General features: G+C 42.1%; 2 protein-coding genes across 2 annotated transcripts; one reads left to right on the top strand and one right to left on the bottom strand.

The window, feature by feature from the left end:
- Positions 1-1,592: 1,592 nt before the first annotated feature.
- On the bottom strand, positions 1,593-5,716 carry LOC136447791 (uncharacterized). The gene is made up of 3 exons (XM_066446853.1): positions 5,658-5,716; positions 3,240-4,065; positions 1,593-2,892 (listed from the first exon to the last, which is right to left on the bottom strand). The coding sequence occupies exons 2-3, from the start codon at positions 4,016-4,018 to the stop codon at positions 2,508-2,510; spliced, it is 1,164 nt and encodes a 387-aa protein (XP_066302950.1). The 5' UTR covers positions 4,019-4,065; positions 5,658-5,716; the 3' UTR covers positions 1,593-2,507.
- Positions 5,717-13,016: 7,300 nt separating this feature from the next.
- On the top strand, positions 13,017-17,553 carry LOC136447673 (uncharacterized). The gene is made up of 8 exons (XM_066446715.1): positions 13,017-13,304; positions 13,680-13,994; positions 14,369-14,475; positions 14,740-14,905; positions 15,505-15,675; positions 16,274-16,395; positions 16,840-17,005; positions 17,366-17,553. The coding sequence occupies exons 1-8, from the start codon at positions 13,019-13,021 to the stop codon at positions 17,551-17,553; spliced, it is 1,521 nt and encodes a 506-aa protein (XP_066302812.1). The 5' UTR covers positions 13,017-13,018.
- The last annotated feature ends 204 nt before the right edge of the window (positions 17,554-17,757 follow it).

Genomic DNA, 17,757 nt, shown 5'->3' with positions numbered 1-17,757 from the left:
TTACACAACACCACATTACGCAAACAAAACAGTTTTGTTCAACATGGGCGCCGCCATCTTGGAATGGCCCACTTGGAAGAGGGGTGTTCGAACGTCGAGAAAAATGTTAAAAACATATGTGTGATCATACAAATTCTTCTACATGAATGATAATTTCTTGAAATAAATGGATTTCGGTTGATTTTATAACTAAAGAAATAAATCACTTTTTAAGAATAAACCAAGGAGGTTGAATAAACTAACACTGATAACTGCAAATGATTGTTGTTGTTGATATTATAATTAGGCCACAGCAAGTAAATTTATCGATGATTGATTTTCGCCTAATTTTGAAATAAAAAAGCAATATTTTTTTACCCTTCGGTATTAACGTTAAATGGTCAACATACCGAAAATAGTACAATATGTCGCAAACTGCTGTCAGGTCTATCGCAAAAACGTTCTAGATGCCATAAAAAGGCATTTGCACATGTAATAATGGTGAAAACTACGTTGAAATGCGTTGTACAATTATTGTGTATGCAAGCTGTAATAAGATTGCTCCTCGTCACCAACTTACAGGAAGACACAGTGCAGCCCTCATGCCAAACTTGTAATGATAGTCTGTAATTGCTGTGCCGCTATGATGTACAACGTGTAATCCGATGTGCTGTTCTTGAATGAAGTGAACAACTAACAAATTCGATGACAGTGTCATATTAAGTAACTAATGTCATGCGGGTTGAGTAGACCACTGTCTAACTGTCTGTATGTTGAAGACCGTGATAAAAAGACGGGTGATTTCTAAGGCACGACAATTCAGTCAGACAGTCAGAACAGCAATATCGGAGAGCTAGTGAGAGACTACTTCAGCTGAGGAAAAGTGAGCAGAGCCAGCAACATGTAGTCACCGTCAGTCTGCCTAATGACTCAGGAGACTCCCGTGCCTAGCGTACGGGAACTCTGTCTCTGCCGTCTTACTATACAGACCTGGATATAAATCCATAATTTGATTATTTTAACGTTGACATCAGTGTTAGTTTATGTTTTATCGAATACCGTGTTTTATCACTTCAATTCTTCTTACATGCTTTATGATATTCAAGTTTGAAAATGTGGATGCCTTTTTTTGCCCGCCTTGTTATTTTTCGCCCGAAAATTCACACTACAACTTATGGTCGAGTGGAACACGAATTCAAAAGATTTGTTCTGAATGAATATTATAGAGACAGTTAATTAATCTTACAAGTTATATGCCATTGAAACTCACATTTTGCAACTTACTCTTTACTATCCCAATGTTTAATTCTCTGTTTCTTTTACATTTGCAGGATCTTGCGGCTCGCAACTGAACTTATATTTAATGAATCCATCTTACTACTAAAATGAACCAACCCACTTACGATACAAAACGTGGGTCACTTTATTTTCCACTGCTGTCAAAAAAGAAGTCAAACCCAACCATAGTCAACCATAGTTAACAAAGAACTTTCACCGTAGACTATAGATAACTATTTCGAATTTCCTGTATCTCCTTGTACTTGTTTGTCTGCAATTAGCCTTCGGGCATGAACTTGCGATAAAGTTATAGATATTGAAAAAATTACTTCGAATAAGACAAGAAAGTAGTAACATGTTACATAGAATCCAAATTGTTAAAACGGCCTAAATGTATTCGGAAGAGACGAAAAATTGGGGTCCCGTGTTCGAGGAGGTGCCTCGAGCGCGTTACAACAGCCTCATTACTCACTTGGGTACCTACTGGCTGAAATAATGCAACCTGGTGAATTATACAAGCCATTTCTTTGCTACAGGGCCATGCAATACGTCCCTCACATGGCCTGGTAACCATGCCTGGCCTGGTAACCATAGCTGTGTCTACCGTACCGTATGTACAAAATGTTATGCATGCAGACACGAATATATTATTTTCTTACTTATGTGCCTTGTCTATTCACATCTAGCGAGCCATGTACATTCAGACCTCTTCTAGTTCTAGTTCTAGTTCATAGTCTGCAAACTCCCTGGTAGGGATATCGCGCAGACCGTCCTTGATGATATAATTATTAATATTTACATCGTCTCGCATATATGTCAGTGCAACATTCTATGACACCTGCTGATGCAGTGATTATGTATGCATACACAATATGAACCTCTCCGTTCCCTGCCAATATTTCGCTATTTATAAATACATCTTTACTGCTATCGTTGTTTTTCTACTCTGGTTTCCATTTCTGAATATTGACAATTTACAAATTATAAATCCATAAATCAAGAAATGTGGTTGGGTACTTCACAGCTGTAAAAGTAAATGCTTATATCGACGAACGCTTCCAACAAAGACTAATTCACTTACAAACGAAAGGGAAAACATTTATGAAAGAATTTTACAACCCAGATTTCCCTGTCCCTTTGCTTATTTGAATTCTAAGGCCTCAAAATGGCAATGAACGTCATGTTTCTTGCGAAGCATTCATTGGAATGTCCTCTCTGTGATGGCATGTCACATTGAATGTTCATAAACCTTAATTCTCACTCTTTGCAGTTTCACCGCTACCGCTAGGAGTCGCAGTTTCACCTCTACCGCTATGAGTCGCTGTGGCACCGACTTCCTTCAGGTACTGACTGAACCGTTCCATCCACCCCGGTGGTGGGGGGGCGGACTGGGGCCTGTCCACGGGCCGTACAAAAGTGACCGGTTTCCCGCCAATGTGTGCCTGCACGCTGTACATCCTTGTCGGTGGGGGCTTGTTGGTCGTGGGCATCTTGTAGCGTGACGGGAAGTAGAGCCCACCTATCCCGCTGTTGTCTGTCTTCAAGACCCTTCGCTGAGCGGCCGGTGTTGGGACTGTCTTGGCTAGTAGCTCCTCCTTGTTTTCTACAATCGTGACTCTGTGCTCTGACTTTGTCCTATCGAAAAACAAAGAAAACGAAATGATGAGTTAGATACATGAAGCGTTAATCACGCCATCCTTTTATGCCATTTTAATGTATTACTTTAAGGAAGCTGTACAGGCATGCTATCAGTCCTTTTCGATTTGTTGGCGCTAGCCAGCAGTCAGCCAATCAGATCCCCCCCCCCCCCCCATTTTGTTGGAAGGTAAGCTCTCAGCCAATCATGTTGCCTCATAATCGTTGGTAGCAACATGATTGGCTAGCAATCAATCATGAATGATTAAGCTGTAGGAAAGATAAGGTACTTTAACTAAAATTGTATTTCTTTTAGAACTTTCCGCCGTAATGAGAAATATACTTACTTATTATCTCTTGCACCATCGTTGGTACTTTTCATGATGCTTTTTCGGTTGTCGTTCTCATCCCTAGGTCTCAATGATTCTTTGGAGCCGATTTTCTCCGACGCACTTTTACGTTTCCGGACGTAGAGAAAACAGCAGAGACCGAGCAAGAGTAGCTGGATGAAACCGAGTACGCTACAAGCGATGATAATCCCAATAACCGACCAATCAAATAAAGGGGCCAAAGCATCATTTACGACTGTATCATTTGTGACGTTGACAACAGGAAACAATGTCGTCATCTCTGTAGCGTTGCCTAGCAACGGATTCACTGTTGTCATGTTGGTGTTGTTGCTAGGCAACGCATTCACTGTTGTCAGATTTGTATTGTTTCCGAACGGCATAGGGTTCATGGTTGTTGAGTTGGTTTCGTTGCCAGGCAACGCGAGCGTCATGGTGATGTTGGTGATGTTGCCAAGCAACGGGTTCATCGTTGTAGAATTGGTAGCGTTGCCAAGCAACGATGTAGTTATCGTTGCGTTTGTGGAGATTCCTGTTTGCTGACTTTGCGTGACATTTATGTTTTCTGGCTGGTTAGACGTGGTATTCTCGTTGCCTGGCAACGCAGACGATGTCGTGACGTTGCCTAGTAACGCAGGCGTTGCCGTGACGTTTGCACCGGTGGGTGTGATCTGCTGTGCGCCGACAGGGGGCGTGGGTGTCATGACGTGCTGTAACAGAACTACCAGGGCCAGGCACCGGCGGAAGTCACGATTCCACCGCGATGTCGGTCCATCCATTATTCCAGGAACTTCAACAGCAAAGCGAATGACTCAATCACTTCCTTCTGTAGAAAAAATGGAAAATTAATAAAGATAATTTTAATAATTTCTCAGGTAGAAAGTAAGGTAAACTAGAGTTTAGGATGAATATAAGTCTTTTGACTTACAGAAATATAACATTCTGGGATTTCTTTTTCTTTTTTTTACGCGCAAAGCTTCCAGAAAAATAACATCAGTTATTCTCCATGGAAAATTTTGCACAAATACGCCATTGCAGTTCCAATGACACATACCAGGGGCCCAAAATTGCATTGACCTTTCTCCTCTCAGCACCTGCCCACATACCAAATATCATTACAATCCATCCACACGTTCTTCAGTTATGCTGATTTTAAGCGTCCGATGACACAAACATACACACAGGATAACACACACGCAAACGCACGCAAAACAATATCCCCATGATTTCATGGAGATAATTACGTTGAACGAAAATCAAAGCTGATATACGTGGAGGTCACAACAGGTACATGTGTACAAACCCACATTCATAGTCTTCAATTCACCCTTTGAAATCTTTATATATGTCCTAATGCTGTATTTTTGGAATAGGAAAAAGAGCCCAACCCTTTCTTTTAACTCTTTGCGGATGTCCAAGGGGTTTTGTTTTGCATACAGCGGAAAATGACATTTTCTTCGAGACTCGAATTCCGAACATGCTCGAAGGCACAACACAGACAACTTAAAGTACCAGCAACAACATTGTTTCATGCATGATCGCTCCTCGTTGTATTGCCAAGCCAGATGAGACTTTCACTCATTTTCTTTAACTCATATTTTGAAAATTAACCAACGACGAAAAGCTACAACAGAATATCTATGCTTTTTAATTGTAGCTCAAATGTTACTCTTAGAAAACGCAACGTTTGTTTTTGAGAAACCACCGTGCTATTAGCTACTTATGTGCGGTAGATAAACACACAGTTCGGCTTTTGTGGCAACAGTTTAGCCCCCGGCAACTAAACTCTGTTGTGAACCCAGGGCGATGACCCGGCAAACAGAGACAAAGAGGATAGTCTACACGAAAAGCATAAATCTATCAAACGTGTCGAAACTCTCTATGCTTTAATGGCGTTGTACCATTCTTCTAAAATGTTCAAAGTAACGTTTTTGGTGCCTTTTTTAAAGCGTTGTAATGTTCTCGAGTCGTTGATCGTACGCAACAGCTGGTTTTCTGGAAATCATATCTATTAAGTCTGCGTTAAATGACCCCCACACTCAACACAATAGCGATGATTATATTTTTGTAGCGCTCTGAACAGAGAGGGTGGCGACGGTTGAAATGACGGATTTGACGGGGCATGGACAGATTAAAGACAAGCATAATCTTTCAATTTCAACCCACAGGTCATATTTTAAATGTTATTTAGTTTGTCATATCACTTAACAACGTGTGAAAGTTACCCGTGAATGATGTATGAATAACATAAACACTTACGTTTGACATACAAGCTCTTTGAAGGGTAAACATATTAACAGGAAGATTTCGCAATGTGTTATGACAGGATTTTTCCATTGTCACGCATCTAGAATGCTTACACATTTCCTCTTAACACACTACACCTTAAGGAAAAACAAAGAATAAAGAAGAGCTTACCAAAACTTAGGAAACATCTTCGTTTGGACTGTCTTGTCGTCCCATGGACACAAGGACGGAGTCACACTGGTGTCGTACGTAGGACAATGACGATTGGGTAGAAAAAGATCACCTCATAATCGTTGGCCCTTTCCATTGGAAAATCACGTTAAGGGACTCTTAGTTTTATCGTTCTCAATAATTCTCTTGTACATAATGACCTTTAAGCGTTTTCCATACTACATGTAGTATGTATTAATACATACCCGGTAGACTAGTGAAATATATTTTCAATGTCTCGTATAGTAAATAAATTAGTAATTTAAAAAAAATGAGTTATGGTGTACATCCCCCTCATATTTGGTAGAGTCTGGAGGAGTGTCACTTGCCGTGAACTCTGACATCATGTCGCTGAATAACCGCCGAACCGGTTTAACCACCAATCGGGTTACACCTGGGGTCAACGGGCGGGTACTCTTTGTTGCTTTGTAAACACTGAGCGCACTTCTACAGGAATCTTATCTATCCCCTGTGCACATGTCAACGTTAACACTATAAGGGTTTGACACACTGGTCACAAAATTCCGAGAAATCTCATTTTAAGATATCACAATTGCAAAGGGAATTTTCTTAATATCCATTAACATGGCGTTTAGTATGCAGAACGTGAAATATCAATATGACGTTTAAAATCATTTTCCTCAGATTCTAAAAGAGCGGCAGTCAATGTTTATGGTCCGTTGTACATGCTAAGTTGAGACTTAAATGGGTGCACCTCCATAGACGGAGTGTCAGTATATAAGGAGTGCACTTAACGGGTATGTTAGGGTATGGTCGAAATTGATCACCCAACCAAGAAACGACGCTCGTTGCCCAACCCCTCGGCCCAGTTACAGTCCATACCCACCCGAACGGATAAATAAACAAGACTACAAGAGTCCAACTTGACATTGGCACATGACTTCCTAGTAAAATTGTTCACCTTGTTTTAGTTAATTCCTGCCATCTGTGCAGCCCAAAAAATCAGAGACTACCTGACGGCCATTGTAGTCTCTACCAGACTAACCGCACCGGCTATAGGGAAAATATTTGCCAGGGGAGTTTGGCCATGGAGGGTTTCATTCGCAGGCGTAGTTAGGGTTGCCTATTTGACCCTCTCTCCGTAGCCGACTCCCTTCATACAATTGACTCTATTTGGCCAATTTCTACTATTTTCCCAGCGGCCCGCGGAGACTGGTAGTGCCTACATTGTTTGGACGCATGTTGTTCGCGTGCAATGGGTAGATGTTCAGTCTACTGTAGCGCCCGCAGGCCTGCCAAGCTAGAACACAGACACACACCCATTAACTAAGAGCACTGTGTGTACATGTCAGTAACAGTATGTTTGCACTCGTATTCAGTGCGTTTTGAAGGACACGTCGATTTCAATCGTATACAACTGTACTTTCATATGATTGAATGAAATGTGGTAGATACTAACCTGGAAACCATACCATCGGGGGCTCCCCGATATCTCTACGGCGCTGGGAGTGATGCCCGCCCGCCCAGACAACTTAGCCCGCTTGGGGTGTGGGTTTACGGCCTTGGATTAAATTACTAGGGCGGCGTCGAAACTGTCAGCTAAAGTAGGAAAGGCTGCGAAATTCTATATGGCAGATAAGTGAAAGCCGGCAGAAACGGCTCAATCATAAGCAGACTGGGCCCGGTAAAACACCCCTAAGCCGACTCCTAGAGACTAGGACCAGGCTAGGTAGATACATGTACTAAACTTTTAAAATGCCAACTGTTTTGCCATGGGAGTCAGTCAAGCTATCTAGATACGTAGCAAGACAGTGCCTTGAACAGGAGCCGCCTGAGAAAAGATGAACAGCTAAAAACTGGAAAACTAAAAAGGAGTTCTAAATGTTGCGAAAACAAACAGTGCATGCCGAAAACGAGTTCTTAGAGGTCACCCTCCTAAAAGCAGGACCCCTACCGCTCGATTCGTTGGCTTTCTTAAACCCCGCTCTTTAGCCCCGGTAGACACGGTTCTGGCGACGTTACTGACAGCTGCTCATGAACAATTAATGAGCTATCCTTATTTGGCACAATTTGATGGTTAATTTTTTCTGAACCTAAAGTAACGATGTGAGACGTAACCTGATTGGTTGATAGCTTCCCAGCGTCCTTTGCGCTAGAGATGAGGTTTAGCAAACCCTCTGATTGGCTGAAGCTGTTTTGGTGGCGACGGCGCCAGAACTGTGTCTACCGGGGCTAAAGAGCAGGGCCCCTACGCGAGCGAGCCAACGAATCGAGCGATAGGGGTCCTGCTTTTAGGAGGGTGTTAGAGGTCGTCTCTCCGCAGTACCTTAGGGCTGTGTACAACTGTCAAGGGACAATCAATATGAGTCAAATGACTAGAGCGTCATGGTTGGTTGACAGTGAGGCAGTGACAGTTTCGAAAGCTCCCAGCAATTGATCATTAAGTTCAATTAGGCCAGTGTCAATGCCACTTCTTTGTCGCCTTGTCAGCATCATGGGAACGCACGACTGAATATATTGAATGTTCAGAATCAGGAGTGACATTTGCGACTGGTATGTTTTGCCACACTCAGAGTGCGTTTTGTTATGTACACTTAAGTGAAGGTTAGACGCATTTTTTGAATAGAACTTCCACCCGTGACAAGAGCAATATAGCGCACTTTATCAACACCGTGTTGCAATGTCATGGTGGTTGGCGTATACCTTTGTGGCTTTATCCCAAGCCGTGTTTATCGTAGCTCAATCAATGTCCGTGAAGCTTTTTTGATGTCAACAGCCCTTTGATAGAGTGCCTATCTTGAGAACTGATCAAAGACTTGAATATAATACAGCGTCTTTCTTGGTTAAACATTCACTAACCTGTTCTTGTCACTTGGACTCGGGTGGTCGTTGGAAAAGACGCTTATTTTTAAGCTTAGTTACATCAGTCGTACGACAGTTGGGACGTACGACAATAAATTAAGGACATCCGTACGACACTTATTATCATCTTGTGGCCGTAAAGATTGTCGTAGACCCTTGTCGGCGGACGTGGTTGAATATTGTGCGTGCGAATTTCAGTACATTTCAGTACGAAAAGATGTTGACCAGAAGAGACCTGACCATACCCGGACCTTTATTTCTCTTATTCCTGACATCAACCATTGGTGCCATCTCAGGTGAGAATTGTTCTGGTACGAATTGCTTGTATGACGCCCTTCTCCTTCTCCTTAGATACCCCCCAGATGACCCCATCCGGGGCAACGCATGGAAAGGGGAGGGGATGTATCCAGTCTGGCTCTGAACTTACATCATTCTTAGTTAAGGGGGGGGGGGGCACACGAGTGCGTATGAGTCAGTATGAGTTCCGTTAAAGAAGTACTTTGTCCGGGTTGATAACCAGGCTGCACAGGTGTGTCACAGTAAAAAAAAAACTTCTTCCTCGCAAACTTTATCTAAACCAGACGAATGTCAATACGTAACTCACACGGACTAGAATATACCATATACGCCAAAAATAGTTACTCAAGCAAGTGGATAAAATTTCGAAACAGTCAGACATTTCAGACAGCATCCGCTATCTTTCGTCAGTGACTAAAGATAGCGGATGCTGTCTGAAACGTCTGACTGTTTCGAAATGTTATCCAGTTTCTTGAATAACTATTTTTTAGGCGTATCTTACTACCTGGATGTCTAACCTTCATCAAAATATACTATATATACTGTATAATATATCACTCGTATGACCCCCCCCCCCGGGGGAAATTGCTGTCGATTGTTAGCAGTGGTCCACCATTTTCTTTAAAGACACAAATCTTATGTATTTTGTGTTTTCCCCTTTACCAGTTACATGATGATTATCGCATATTTTATAGGAGAAAATTACCAAAAAAAGGTTTCCAAATTACTTAACTTAAAATTGTTACAGCTACCTTTTGTCATTTTTGTGTGGTGCTAGCAGGTCGACTCTCTAATTTTTCAGACTTTATATTCTGGATTTAAAACATCGTAATGTAAATTACGTGGTGACGCAAAATACATTATCCTCATAATGATAGATAAAATCTGAACAATCAGCTCTTAGAATATAATGTCTACCGGCAATTGCTAATCTGCTGGTGCTCTTTCTAGAGTCCACGCCAAGTCACCAAGAGGGTTTTTGAATGATATTTGTAATTATTTTGAATTATTTCTAATAAAAGAATATCTGAGTAACAATAGTTCTAATTTTTTCTAAAAGGTTAAATAGGAAAATTTGAGTTTATTCAAATTCAATTAGATAGTTTAGAAACATTTACAAAGTTACTGCACAAAAATATCTTTATTTAGAATAATTTCTAAACATCTATATGATTCTTTCACTTTTACAAATATTTACAAAAAATGGCAGATAATGGTAGAATGGTGATCGCCCCCATAAATGTAGGTGCTAATCCACCCCTTCTGTCTGCTTTTGTCTATCTTTAGATTTTACTGCAGGACACTGTTTGGTCCTTTGTGGAGAGCATTCTTCCCTATACTTGGCAATGATGTGTGAATTGCTTTCTTCCCAGCCCTCTGTACTATGTATATAGATATTACAAATAATGGTAGAAAATGGTAAGAAATTGTAAATAATTGTAAATAATGGTAGAATGCTGTTACCATTGTTTAGAAACTGTTAGAAATATCCTGTTCCACATGATGAAAATTTGTAAAGTTTTAGAAAACCGCGGAATATTTATAAAGTTGAAATCACATTCAAAATATTTCTAAAGTATCAAATCTCTCACACAAATAATTACAATAGATTGAAAAAAATTGTAATATATGGCCTCCGTCGGTCATGGTAAAATCCTAATTCACAACAGCCCTACAGCATCGACTATGGATTGAAAAAAAATTGTAAATTATGACAATAACAACCCTCTGGGAGACTTGGAACGGACTCTAATGGGTGAAAGGGTAATGCAAAGTCCACCCATTAGCAAATTGACTGACCCTTGATAAGGTGAGTCTTTTGTTCAAAATGTCAAACACCGGTGACAATATTTGCAGTTTGAATTAAACACATTAAGAGGTCATGACATTCACCCACTAGCAACAATCACGGGGGCCAATGGTGTGTGGTTAGAATAACAGTATTTTTTATCCACGCTTAGTTTTGTGCTGGCCTATACTCAGGTCTGTGTTAGACCTCCTCTTTGGAAGTTTGTGGACATTTACCTCTAATTCTTAGGTCACAATTGGAAAAAGGGGCCCTGCCTGAGTCGTGGTGACTTTAACTCGGAATAAAATTCAACCCGGGACCCGATAACAAATAGACGCCGTGAGGCAATCGTGCGAACACCCCGCACCCGACAGTCCAACCGGACAAATTTGAGGCTTCGGGCCCGGCGGAGGCTACATCCCCGACGGGCACCGGTGCAATTGGGACCTAGGCATAACTCAGGAGAACCTTTTTATATAACGTTGGGTAACATAAATTCGCCATTTTTTCGATAATGGTTGACTGAAATCAATCTAGCAGAACAATAAACGATCCTTTTTTTTCTATTATTCTGTCAGTATCATGTACTATCTTTGCACTAATCATATATATGGTAGATTTTGTCTCTAGTCGTGCTGACACCATCATATTTCAACTTGAAACTACCGTCCGCCGCACGCACAATGACGGTGTTGTCGGACAGGGGTGAACATTAATTCGGGAGAGAATATTCGTCTTGAATATCTTACCGCTAATTACATTTTATACAGCAGCTATTCGTTCCATCCTTGGCTTGAGGAGAGTGCTATGGATATAGACGTGTCCAAGTAAAAAAAATACACGAAAAAACGGCCGTATCGCACACATCAGGCCTTCGGTAATATCCCGTTTGTTGAGTCGGTACAACGTTACTCAAAGTCGATCCCCACCGTCATGGCAACGTGTACATTATTCATGGGAAGTTAGCTGGATGCCGTAGCAATGGTTATACTACTATGTCCATGTGTTCCTTGTTGTGTTAGGAGCAAACTTTGAGGAAAATATCGTCTTCAGTCCACTATCACACGCAACATTTAGACAAAAAAGTGTTCCTCACAAACCTTTGTCGTCTGCTTGACGACAGGATTCTACTAGTAGGTAATAATATGGCGGCGGGAAAATACACGTACCGTAGGTTGTAGCAGCAAAGAGGAGTTTTGATGATTGATCACACTTAGAATCCAGTTGCAGGTTAGCAAATGAGATTGTAATAAGTTGTCTTGTAAATAATTGTGTTTAGCAGGAAGCGGATGGGACATTTGTCTTATAAACCAGCCGACAACCATGTTGTGTAATTCTCCCACGAAGCCCTCAGACTGTTCCAATAAGGGACGGAGAGTTTTTGACCTCGTCGCCTTCTAATGCATGCTTATCGAAGCTTTTCAGACAGTGTTCTGAATACGTTAGTCTGTCAGGTTTGCTGTTCTAGCGGTATTACTTATGTTGCATCTAGCACATATCCCTAAATACACCGTTTTCGAAAAATCGCGAATTTAAGTACACCGCGAATTTATGTTACCCAACGTTAAGACTTTGTGCAAGAATTTGCAATAAACTTTTATTTATCATCATTTATGATTTATCGAACTAGGGGAGCCCAGATTTACCGTCGTTCCCGGAAGCATCACGTCTATTCTTGGAGAAGACGCTGTCTTTCATTGGGATCTAACCTACGATCACGATCGTGACCAAGATCCTTTGTGGATTCACTGGATCAACGAAGACGTTGGTACCATCATGTACGTCAGCGAGGATTTAACAACAGTCGGACCACAGTTCAAAGGCCGTGCGGAGAGAGTTGGGTTAGCCGGTCTCAGATTGCGTCATGTAGATGTCCGTGATTCGGGAACATACAAGCTTGAAGTTCATTTTCTGGACGGCTTATCCTTGAAGGACACTGCCAGTCTGAATGTCATATGTAAGTAATCGTCACAAAGACTTATCTATCTTTTTATTGCATTTCACAAAATGAATAACACATAATGCAAACAAGAGAAAATCAAAGTACAGGAAAATGAACATAAGATTTATTTGTTTCAAGTGTTTTGTCCTGATAGTTGCTTTTGTACTATGAATATCATAATCAACTTTTTCTGTAAAATTATTTAGACGTCTGTAATGGCTCCCAAACCTTCCTTGAACAGAGACGGGGGCTGCTACAGACTTCTAACCATCACTGAGCCGGCGCTAACGTCACACTTCATGAAAGTGTCGTGTGCGATATAACCGCGTCTTCAATTACCCTGAAGAAGACCAGTGGACTGATAAAAAATTACAGTACATAGTGAGTTGTAGTTCTTCTGTTGGAGTAAAGTTACGCCTCTTTATTTCTCATAAGAAATATAACTCAAAGATTTTCATTCCAGATCCACCAATGAGGACTGTGATATCCGCAAGGGACGACGAAGCACCATCGGAAAACCTTATGGCCATGCCAGGGACTAGCCTGAAGTTGAAGTGCAAAGCAGATGCACATCCCCCTGCCGTCTACGCCTGGACTAAACCTGCCAACATGCTGCCAGCGTCCGCGACTGTGAACGGGACTTCCGGTGTTCTCGTGATCCCAAACGTGCGTAAAAACGACGCAGGGCTCTACAAATGCATGGCGAGGAATGGCATCGAACCATATGGGATAGCAAACATCAACGTAACTATTCGATGTAAGTAGTCTTCATTTTTTCCCGTATACCTGTTTTCATACCAAAGTTTGAATGAGAATGATATCGGGGTGTAAAAACTTTTTTTATACTTTTTACTACTCTCTACTGTAAAAATGAGTACCTAGCTTCGGTTAGGGATGCCCTTTCGATAGGAATGTAAAACTCAAGTTCCGGTACGCGGTGTTTATAAGTATCCACACCCCGATCAGCACATATATAGAATGCAGACGAAATGAAATGTATTTCGTCACTCGTCTGAAGGTGCTCAATGGTTGCCGCATGAGTGGAATGCTGGTATTACTAACATGAAATGTCCATCGAATTACAAACTTGAAAAAAAAGTCACCTACAAGATTAAGCTTTCTCACTTTGCAGCTGCCGATGAACTGGGACCTATAGCCCTGAGCACCGGGAGACCTTCGGAATACGTCGTACCACTGTCGGCGTCACTTTTGCCAGTTGGAGGCGTCCTCATTGCTTTCACCGTTTTGAAGATGTTTGAAAAAGCGATTGCAAGGAGGCGTACAAACGCTGAAACTCAGATGTTTGGAAGATTAAGAGAGGAAGATCCTGAACAGCTATTGCCGCTCCAGCCTTTGTCAGAGGGAGCGCCACAATACCCTCGGCGCATGACGTCAGGATCACGTGATTCCAGTACCGGGCGAAATGCGTCAGGAAGCAGCAAACCTGGTTAGTCCAATTCCTCCAGTCAAATTTTCGATGTCTACTGTACATCTTGATCACGGAATGACCTAGTCTCGCGAGAACACGAGACTAGGACGAGACTTGTGAAGATCGCCCTGCCTCCCCCGATCTTCACAAGTCTCGTCTTAGTCTCGTGTTCTCGCGAGACTAGGTCATTCCGTGATCAAGATGTACAGTAGACATCGAAAATTTGGAGGTGCGTATCTCGTTACCTTTTATAAGTCACTGATTGATGAATATTCTTGTAACTGTTATTACACGTGACTGGTGAATCTCTTCATCGTTTAATTTCATATTGATCTTCTACTTTTTTACATTGTGTTTTCATATGATAACACACGTTTCTTTTTTCCGGTCAGTTTCGTCTCCGGGGAAGGAAGTGGGAGGTCATATTTTGCGGGAATTCTGGAATAGCCTCGTCAAAATTGATGTCGACGCGGTAACTGCGTATCTTCAAGATGACCAGGTGAGATTGTACATTGCTTCCATCCTTCCTCTGCTTTGTCTAGTGGCATGACATTAAATCATAGATACTTTTTGAGAGTACAGGGAACACCAGTCAACACAGACAACAGGCGGTAAGCTTCACTGCACTTTTCACCGATTGCTGAAGTCCCATAAGAACAAGTAACCTATGTAATTGGTCACTTGGATTTTTGAGTAAAATTGCATGCGCAGTTGGACAGATAAAAATTGATGCGCCAACTGTCGACTTCCTCTCTTTGCTAAGGTCTTGTCAGCTGACCACGTTGCTGAGATCCGCGCGGCCCCGTCTGTTGTAGACAAGCTGCTGGACACGATCTCCGAGCTGGAAGGAGAAAAATCTGCGCAGGTTCTCAGCAAGGCACTGCGACGCACGGACCAGAACCACCTTGCCGACCTACTCGAAGGGAAAAGTAAGTGTTGTTCTTTTTCTGTTATGGTAAAGGTTAACCAGCATTCATGGATTCACCAAATTTTTGACCAGTTTTCTTGTATTTTTATTAGGATAGATAAGGACTCAGTTGCTCCGTACATGTCAGTTTCTGGACGTGTGGTTGGTAGTTGGTAGCGGCCCCCGTCTCTGAGTTGAATGAAGGTTGATGGGTTCGACTACCAACTACATTTGGTCCGTTGCATGCTTCCGGAAAGTGTCGTGTATGGAACAACCAGGTCCTGTTAAACTGACGAAAACTGGAGGACTACCTGAAAATTCTGTGAGTCCAATCCGAGTGTTGGAAAACACTTCAACATTTACCATACACAGGTACTAGGTAACAACGATTATTCTCCAAGCAGAGGTGTTGGTCGTGTGGGGTAGTAGTGGCCGGTTTTTTTTTACGTCTGCCTCCCGTAAAAACCCCAGCCATTACTACCCCACCCGACCAAAACCTCTGCTTGGAGAATAAACAACGATGACTTTTCCAAAGATTGACACGTGTAATTTTGTAGGAAGATTAGAGAGGTCTTGAAGAACAATTTTTTTACGTGACACTGACCCTTTCAGTTCTTCCAGACGCAAAGTGTTTGACTGCGGGAACTCGCATGTTTGGAAGGATGAAAAATCCTCTAAAGCATTTGCAACTCCGACCTCCATCAGAAGGACTGCCACAGCACTTCCGGCGCGTGACGTCAGGGTCACGTGATTCCCATCACATGCCGAAAGGATCAGAAAACAGCACATCCGGTAAGTCCAATTGCCTATAGTGTTGCATAAGGTTGCAGAAAATAGTATTGCCCCTATAGGGATTTACATAGTTAAGGATCCCAAAGTGAGAAGCTTCGACGCTTGAAAATTTATAGAGAGGTGCACAATTAGGGTGCCAGATTTTAATATATGTTTGACTTCAAGGTTCAATCTGCAAAATATGTGCAAAATGAGGTTAAATTTGCCGGCTCGTTCTTTTTTAAAAGCGACTTTGATATGACCCCCAGCGGAGGTCACCGTACTGCAGCCGACTCACAGTAGTCGGGCGCTAACAATATTCAGGCGTGAATGCAACCCGACCGAACATACATCGTACTCAAACTCGTACAGTCTCAAAACTGACGTATTCCTCTGCCATTCACCACAGTTTTAGCCTCGCTAACGTGCACGGAAGAAGAACTACGACCTTTTCAAGCAATGTGACGCATTCAGACTTCATACCCGAACTACTATTGGGGACGGGGTCGCCCATTAATCCTGTGTTCTGCGGACATAAATGGTTCATTTTTCTATAGTCCCATTTAATCCCATGTTGACCTTCCACTTTTGTCATATTGCATTTCCTTATAAAAACCAGGACGTCTTTTGGCAGCTTTGTCTCCGGAAACGGAAACGGTAGATCTGACTTTGCGGGAATTCTGGGGTGACGTCGTCAAAATGGATGTTGACCCGGTCTTGTCGTATCTTCAAGAACACAAGGTGAGATTTTTTATTTATTTCTTCCATCCTTACTCTTTTTTGTCAAGTAGAGGAACGTACATCATAGATGCCCTTTTGTAAGAGAAACCCAAGAGGCCATCTACATAAGGGTATGCCAACAATCACTCGACAGAGACGGCGGACGGTATAAACTTCCTGGGGGTTTTGACCAATTTGGGTCACTTGAATTTTGAGGAAGATCTGCAGTAAGACTGTCGAAAATTCTATGTGCCAACTGTTTTGGTGAAACAACGTTTTAGTTTTGTACTGTGTAAAGTACCAACAGAGGTGAACTTTCATGCTAATGCATCATTGATAGAAATATTTTCGTTGCATTAAGATATATTCTAACGTTACCATATTTTCATTTCATGAATTGTTTTTATGCCATTTTCTCGAGAATTTGCCATATCTTAACCTTTGTCACCTTTCTACATTACCAAGGTCCTGTCAGCTGACCAAGTTGCCGAGATCCGCGCGGCACCGTCTGTTGTAGACAAGCTGCTGGACACGATCTCCGAGCTGGAAGGGGAAAAATCTGCACAGGTTCTCAGCAAGGCACTGCGGCACACGGACCAGAACCATCTTGCCGACCTACTTGAGGGGAAAAGTAAGAGTTTTTTTTTTTCTTATGGTAAATGTTGAACTGCTTTCCGTCACCAGGAGCGGACTTGCCGATTCTTTTAGCCGCCTTCTGGTCTTTCTTGAGGACCCAAAAAATACACAGGGGTCTCTTTTTGGAAGTGTGCAACGGGTCATAGGTTGTTGGTAGTTAGTAGCGACCCCCGTCTCGGTTCAATAGATTTATGGGTCCGACTACCAACCATCTGTGACCTGTCGCTTTGTTTTAACTACACCGTACATATGCACGAACGATGATGTTTCCAACTATTCACAGACATGTCTTCGTAGGATGATTTAATGAAAGGAAGGTCTCGCGTCCTTAAGTACAAATTTTCTTACCTTTCAGGTCTTCCAGACGCTAAGCGCTTGACCTCGGAAACTCGCATGTTTAGAAGTGAGCTAGAGCTAGAGCTAGTCAGTCTACCTTCACCGGGGAGACCGCCACAATACTTCCGGCGCGTGACGTCATGGGCAGGTGATTCCGGTTACGAGCCAAAAGTATCAGATAGCAGCAAATTTGGTAAGTCCACTTGAACATAAAGTTGCAGTAAGGTTTTTATTTTCTCAAAATTCAATTTGATTCCATGTTGGTCTTCTACTTTTGACAAATAGTATTTCAATGAGCAAGACTTTGTTTGACACTTTTTCCGGAAACGGAAGCAGAATATCCGACCTTTCGGGAATTCTGGGATGACCTCGTGAAAATGGATGTCGACTCTGTCCTGGTGTATCTCCAAG

Source organism: Branchiostoma lanceolatum, chromosome 13 (genome assembly GCF_035083965.1).
Source record: "Branchiostoma lanceolatum isolate klBraLanc5 chromosome 13, klBraLanc5.hap2, whole genome shotgun sequence".
NCBI classification, from domain to species: domain Eukaryota; kingdom Metazoa; phylum Chordata; class Leptocardii; order Amphioxiformes; family Branchiostomatidae; genus Branchiostoma; species Branchiostoma lanceolatum.
The sequence above is the reverse complement of the archived record's forward strand: the minus strand, read 5'-3'. Positions and strand labels throughout refer to the sequence as shown.